At 32.6% G+C, this 7,134-nt stretch overlaps 1 protein-coding gene across 2 annotated transcripts; it reads right to left on the bottom strand.

Annotated features, from left to right (window-relative positions):
- Positions 1-715: 715 nt before the first annotated feature.
- LOC100813527 (protein DETOXIFICATION 34) lies at positions 716-4,323 on the bottom strand. 2 transcript variants are annotated; one of them, XM_003533121.4, is made up of 7 exons: positions 3,944-4,323; positions 3,006-3,631; positions 2,800-2,856; positions 2,192-2,430; positions 1,986-2,104; positions 1,721-1,807; positions 716-926 (listed from the first exon to the last, which is right to left on the bottom strand). In XM_003533121.4, the coding sequence occupies exons 1-7, from the start codon at positions 4,202-4,204 to the stop codon at positions 849-851; spliced, it is 1,467 nt and encodes a 488-aa protein (XP_003533169.1). In that variant the 5' UTR covers positions 4,205-4,323; the 3' UTR covers positions 716-848. The 2 variants fall into 2 exon arrangements, with proteins under 2 accessions (XP_003533169.1, XP_006587274.1); XM_006587211.3 differs by having other exon boundaries at positions 3,976-4,220.
- Positions 4,324-7,134: the final 2,811 nt, after the last annotated feature.

The following is a 7,134-nucleotide window of genomic DNA, read 5'->3' as shown; positions in this document are numbered from 1 at the left end:
TATATGTTCAAATATATACTTTCTCATAATTGTAGAAATGACTTACTTATTTTTATTGCTATGAATTATGATCATGAAAAAGTAATTAACAGAAAAATACGAGGTTATTTTGGATATATATTTCTCCTTTTAAAAACATTTAAAAAAAACGATGAAAACAAAACATGTTTAACAAACATCAATGCACGGTCAAAATAAAAACGTATTTGATTTTAATTTATTTTCTTAGTTGTGAAAATAAAAACAAATTTGAAAGTGGTATACCAATAAGTTAAGCAATTTAAGAAAATTTCAAAATCAACCAAATTGAACCATAGAACATCAACTTAGTTTGGTTTGGATTTAATATTGCATTTAAACAGGACCAAACCAAACATAAAAATAGACATTGTATGTGATGTTTTATACAATTATTTTATTATTAATTTACTTGTTTTTTTTTTTATCTTTTCATTCACACATATTTCAAAAATACATTTCAAAATTTAGAGAAAAAAAATTCTCACTTAACACAATATTGTAAAAGAAAGGCAAAGATGAACGTTTATTGATACGTGACTCCATAAACTCTACATTTTTTTTTTTTGGTGGGTCCATTAACTCTACATAGTGACTGTGTACAAGTCGTCTTCTACAGTTCTACTAGATCAATCAACCAAAGTAAAGGGACATATGTAAACCATAAATGGATTTAACTGCACACTCTTTTACCATATTCTTTTAAACATACTCTATGTTATTATCTTGAAGTTTAGAAGAAAATATAAAATTATGTAAGATTCATTTCTTATTAAATGAATTTTTTACATAATTTTATTAATTTCAGTAAAATGAAACGTTGCTATTTCTCATGTAACATTTCCCATGGCATCCGAGTGGAGGTTGTTGATGCTCCATATTCTCATGCGATGAGCTGTTTGCTCCACCTGCAGTCATATTCCTCATAAGTCACAAGGCATGGATGAAAGACAGAGAGATAAAAAGAGGATAGAAGAAAGAAGAGAGAAAAGGTGATTGATATAATAAGTGATATGATAAGAAAGACAGAGATAGGACAAAAATGGAGAAGTAAAGGAAATGGAAATAGATGTTAAAGTTGATATTTATGTGAAAATATAATGGTGGCAAATGCTAGCAAACAGTTTTGCATTGAAACATTTAGTCTTGGTTTGGTTGTGAGAAAGAAAGTATTGTTCATAAGAAAAGTTTCAAAAAATAATGAGTTTTACACCTTTTTTATCTATTTTGATTCAAATATTTTTTTCTCAATTATCTTATATTTTTTCTCTTTCACACTACCAAACACCCTTAAGTGAGTTGTGATTATTGTATTAAATTGCAGATTAGAACAATTTTACACCAGAAAAGATTTTGAACTTTATAGAAAAACAAAATTTGTTACATTTCCATGTCTTCACAAGTTAAAAATAAAATTCAACTAAAGATATTGTACAATAATTTATACCAGAACCTCAAATCAAATCATCTGGCTTATCAGTCATAGTTTTATTTTTTATTTTCTAGAAAAGCATGTGACAGATTTGTCCTGCCTGCCCTGTTTGGCTTATACGCAAGTTCTGATGCATATTAAAAACAAAAGCTTAATAGTTAATCATGCCACAATAATTAGCACAGTTAGCTTACAAAGCATCAATGCAAAAATTTGGCATTGGGTGTCAAAAAAAGTTTCTTAATTATCGTAAAACATCCAAGTGAGTACCTCCTTGGACCAGTTGGTCTTCCAAATAATGACTAAGAGGACTAACATTTGAAGAATCCTGCCACACATGGTGCCTCCCCAGAGACCCTAAGCCACAAAACCATTTAGGTGTGTAAATTTTAAGGAAAATCATAATGGATAAGTTGGAGATCAAATTGTTAAAAGTAAAGACAAATTTGGCAAATTACACTGCAAATTATCTTAAATATAAGCAGCCTTTGACATTAAAGTAAAGAAACATTATCAATAACAAGAACATTATTACCTTGACCCCTAAATGTTGATTGAAACCAAGGAAAATTCCAATGGGGAGTCCAACAATGTAATAACATGCAAGGTTTATGTAACCAACCATAACTTGCCATCCACTCCCCACGGCCACGCCTAATGGTAATAAATTGAAGAAAAATCATGAGATAGAGACAATACGTTACAAATTGAACTTTGCAAGCTGTAAAAGCAAACAATCACCTGACATCACATGTGAAGCACTATTGATAACCATTGATACGCCAAGAAGGTATGCTAAATCAGCAACAGCTCGAATCATATCCTTACTGTTGGTAAAGATCTTGGCAAACTCATCTTTACTCAAGAAAATGACAGTCATGAAAACAATGCCGAGGAGGAGAGACTGAAACATTGTCACGCAGAAAGAGTATATGGCTGCTCTTGGATGCGACTTGCCAAGTATATAGGAGACACGAATACTTGGAGGGCATAGAACCAATAATCAGTGTAAGAATTGAAAAATATATAAGCAATTTGTTACATCCAGTTTCCTTTGTAATCAATAAAAATTCATATATATTGACATAACATTGCACCCATATGACTATTTTATATAGAGTAAATTACACAAATCATCCTGCGGTTTTGTTAAAATACACAAAGACTCCCTGCTTTTTAACATTTACAACAACCTCTCGTACATGGGAATAAGGTTTTAATGTTATTCAAACAATTAAAGGGTTAGTGTAGGGATAGAAAAAGCAGGAAAAGTTTATATAATTACATGGAACTTCAAGGATGATCAGTGTAATTTATTCTTTTCTTTATGGTCGGTCATTCGAATTCACCTTATGGCAGCACTTATTCCAAGAAGCAGCATCGAGTGCCAACCCTGAACATTAAAGCTAAAAATACAAAAGTAAATATATGAGGAAACCAAGAAATAGAAAGAGTTTTATTGAATTCAATGGAAAATGAAGAAAAAAAATGGAGAAAAGTGTGTAGTAGGAACCAATCTAAACAGCTGCAAATTAGTTAAAGTTGATAATCTTACCAAATAGAATAGGAACCAACATCAATCACAGGATTGTCTAGTAGACCAGCAAGGAGAATAATGCATGTACTATACCATTGGTCTAAGCAACTCATAACAGATGATGCAAGGCTTAACTTAGCAAATGACCACAAATCCCTAAATGCCATCCATGAAAATCCAGTCCATTCTTCCTTACACCAACCAATGGTATACACAACCAAAGCCGCAGCATAAACCCACCCTATGATATTAGTCACCATGGCTAAGCCAGTTGTACCCCAACCAAATACATTTATGAAGATGTAAAGCAGCACATTTTGTATGACCAAAACAGCAAGTGCTATGCAAGTAATAACTTTAACCTTGATCTGGGACTGAAGAAATGTCTGAAAGGGAAAAGCTATTGCACAGGAAAACATGTAGGGAATTACTTGTATAGAATATCTTCCGGCAAGATCAGCTATTTCTTGGTCTTGGCCAATAAAATTTAAGATTGGTGTGGCGTATACATAAATAGGTAAGAGGATTATACAAGTGGCAGTAAGTATAATCCATGATCTTTGAACATAAATACATGTTGATTGAATTTGCCCTGCTCCATAAGCTTGGCCACATAGTGTAACCAATGCAGATGACATACCAAACTGCAATTTTGCACATGAAAGATAGATATTAGATAAGATAAAAAAAAAATCAACAAATCATATCTGGCAAATAAGAAATAATTTTGTTCTTTCATATGGACAAAACACCAAACTTTCTCCAAATGGGAAAATGAAAAAAAATAAAATAGAATGTACATGGTAGTGTGTGTTTTGGCAATTTGGCCATAAAGAGACTTAAATTACTCATTAATGGATTTGGTAACTTCATTTTCTTTTTTTTGTTTAGAAATCAAAAGAAATAAAACAACAACTAAGCTTTCGATGCATGAGAGAGGTGAGACAGATGCTAACCAACAAGTAAAAATAGAGGGCACTGATGACACCTTGGTAAACAGAGATAGAAGAGAGTTCAATGTCTCCAATATGGCCAGCATAGATGGAAGTTGAGGAGATTGTGAGAAACTGAAACAGTGCAGACAGTGCCATAGGGAATGCTATTCTCCATATCTTCACTGTTTCTGTCCACAAAACAAACTTAACATCCTTCAAGCTTTTCACCGGCAAGTAGTCAGATTCTGAAGTGAACTTTTCGGTCACTAAAGGTGTCTCCATTTGAGGAGTTCTTCCCTTAACACTCAGTTTCTGAGACTGAAAATAAATTTGTTATAAACTTCCTATCCTACAAATATGGACACGGTTACCTTATATGCCGTTAATTAGTGGAGGCTTCTTTTCACTGAAATATTAATTGTCTTTCTTATTTTATTATAGACCTAAAAATCATTATAAGACAAAGCGGGGGCATAAAAACGAGTATTCCATGGGCACACTGGAATAAATTATAAATCATTTATATTTTAAATAAAGAATCATCGCTTAAAATTTTAGAGCGTAGTGAAGAATATAGTTTGCTAGTCAACAAAAGTTGGATTGGCAGAAGCTTTGTAACAGTATACGATTTTTCAATAATATCTGCACACGATTTAAAGTGCCAGAAGCTTTGTAACTGTATAAGATACATGAATTAAGAAATGAAATATAAAAAAAAAACAATAATTTATTTAGTCAAAATTAAAACAAAAGTTATTACAATTTTTATTCCATTAACATATAAGCATTAGAAATAAGAGTACCGTTTTAAATCCTTTTATGTTTCGGGTAACAGGGGAGAGTTAGACGTCGGTCACAATTGTCTCGTTTTATAAGTTATCATTAATATTGTGTTGAAAATCCCTTCATAATTATGGAGTACCATATTCAACAAATCTTGATAACAAATGCTGAAAAAAAAAGTTGAAAATTGTAAGATTTTAGAATTTCATCTTTGACTCTTGTGTTAGGAATTTTATAATTTCTAATTAATTAATTAGTGTGGATTACATATTATATTTATCATTTATATTAATTATTTATATTTATGGGTTCAATAAAAGTGATCTAATTTGGTGAGCTTATTGAATTATCATCAATTTCTAAAGGTTGTGATCTCCAATACACCAAATGAGAAATTATATTTTTTTCTCCCCATCTAACGATAAACCTAAGGTCCCAAAAGAAAAACGGTGATTTGATTGAGGAAGAACACAAAAATAATAGTTCTTCACACTTATCAATTCCGCTGCTTGCCATGAATCCAGCTACTTTTCACAATCCCTCTTGATAATCTAAAGTAATGTGTTTACTGGTATTTTATAAGGATTTCCTAAAAGCTAAGCAAAAATTAAGGTAGTTAATAAAACCCCTTATGAACTTTGGACTAGCAAAAAGCCAAGCATTAAGCATTTGCATATTTGGGGTTGTCCTGCTGAGGCGCGGCCTTATAGGCCACATGAAAGAAAGTTGGATTCAAGAACAATTAGTTGTTATTTTGTTGGCTATGTTAAACGCTTTCGGGGCTATAAGTTTTATGATCTCACTTTAAGATTAATATTTGAAACGGGAAATACAAGATTTCTTGAGGAAGTTGAGTTTGGGAAGGAAGAGAACATAAGGAAAGTTGTCTTTGAGGAAGAACCTGTTATTGACAATGCTGAAGTCCTCATACCTATTGTTTTTCAAGAAACAACTCCAGTAATAGAAAACAATGTTCAAATTATTGTTGATGACATTTTTCAAAAACAAGACAATGATGAGGTTCTTGCTCAAATACCTATACAACAACTTCAACAACCTCAAGAAGTGTCATTAAGGAGATTTGATAGAGAGAGGAGAAGTGCAATCCCTGATAATTATATTATCTTTCTCCAAGAACATGAGGATGACATTGGTTTAACAGAAGATGATCCGATTAACTTTTGTCAAGCCATGCGTAGTTCTAACTCTCAAAACTGGATCAATGCCATGAAGGATGAGATGAAATCTATGCAAGACAATGACGTTTGGGATCTCGTTGAATTGTCTGAAAGTGTGAAACCTATTGGTTGCAAATGGATATTTAAAACCAAAAGGGATTCAAAGGGAAATGTCGAGAGATATAAGGCTCGTCTAGTTGCTAAAGATTTACCCAAAAGGAAGACATTGACCATAAAGAAACCTTTTCTCCAGTATTTTCAAAGGATCATTTTAGAACAATAATGGCACTGGTAGCTCATTATGATTTAGAGCTACATCAGATGGATGTTAATACTATGTTTCTAAATGGTGACATTGAAGAAACAATTTATATGATGCAACCAGAAAACTTTGTATCAGGTGACTCAAAGTCTATGGTTTGCAAACTAAATAAATCCATCTATGGTTTGAAACATGCTTCCCGTCAATGGTATTACAAGTTCCATCAAGTCATGACCTCATATGGTTTTGAGGCAAATACAGTTGATGATTGTGTGTACCACAAGTTTAGTGGGAGTAAATACTCATTCTTGGTGTTATATGTCGATGATATACTACTTACTAGCAACGATATAAGCTTTTTACAAGAGACTAAGAAATTTCTGACGAAAAATTTTGAGATGAAAGATCTTGGGGAAGCATCTTCTGTATTAGGAATCAAGATACTAAGAGATCGCTCTCAAGGTATCCTAAGGTTGTCACAAGAGGGTTATATCGATAAGGTCCTAAATAGATTCGGCATGAAAGATAGTAAATTAGGAGATACCCCGATAGCTAAAAGAGACAAATTTAGTCTCAAATAATGCCCCAATAATGACCTTGAAAGAATAGAGATGCAAAAGATTCCTTATGCATCAGCAGTAGGAGTTACGAGCAAATATTTCAGTAATCCTAGGAGCTACATTTATGAACTCAATAAAAGTGATCTAATTTGGTGAGCCTATTGGACTATCATCAGAAATTAATATGGGCTTGATAAGCGGAAACCGATTTGGCCTGTTAGGGAATAATGGGAACTCTAATAGGTTAAAACCTAAAGCAAGGTTGTGGTCTCCAATACACCAAATCGGAAATTGTATTCTCTTCTCCCCATCTGACGAGAAACCTAAGGTCCCAAAAGGAAAATGGTGATTTGGTTGAGGAAGAACACAAAACCAACAGTTCCTCAGACTCATCAATTCTGCTGCTTATCATGGATTCAGGTATTTTTC

This window comes from Glycine max, chromosome 9, assembly GCF_000004515.6.
Source record: "Glycine max cultivar Williams 82 chromosome 9, Glycine_max_v4.0, whole genome shotgun sequence".
NCBI classification, from domain to species: Eukaryota; Viridiplantae; Streptophyta; class Magnoliopsida; order Fabales; family Fabaceae; genus Glycine; species Glycine max.
This window is presented reverse-complemented; position numbering and strand designations above follow the sequence as displayed.

Excerpts from the sequence above, each read along its gene's own strand:
- LOC100813527 (XM_003533121.4), bottom strand. The coding sequence starts at position 4,204 with ATGGAGACACCTTTAGTGACCGAAAAGTTCACTTCAGAATCTGACTAC. Across the intron at positions 2,857-3,005 it reads GTTGGTTCCTATTCTATTTG|CTTTAATGTTCAGGGTTGGC; the intron begins GTAAGATTATCA and ends TTGTATTTTTAG. Across the intron at positions 2,431-2,799 it reads GGAATAAGTGCTGCCATAAG|TATTCGTGTCTCCTATATAC; the intron begins GTGAATTCGAAT and ends ATGCCCTCCAAG.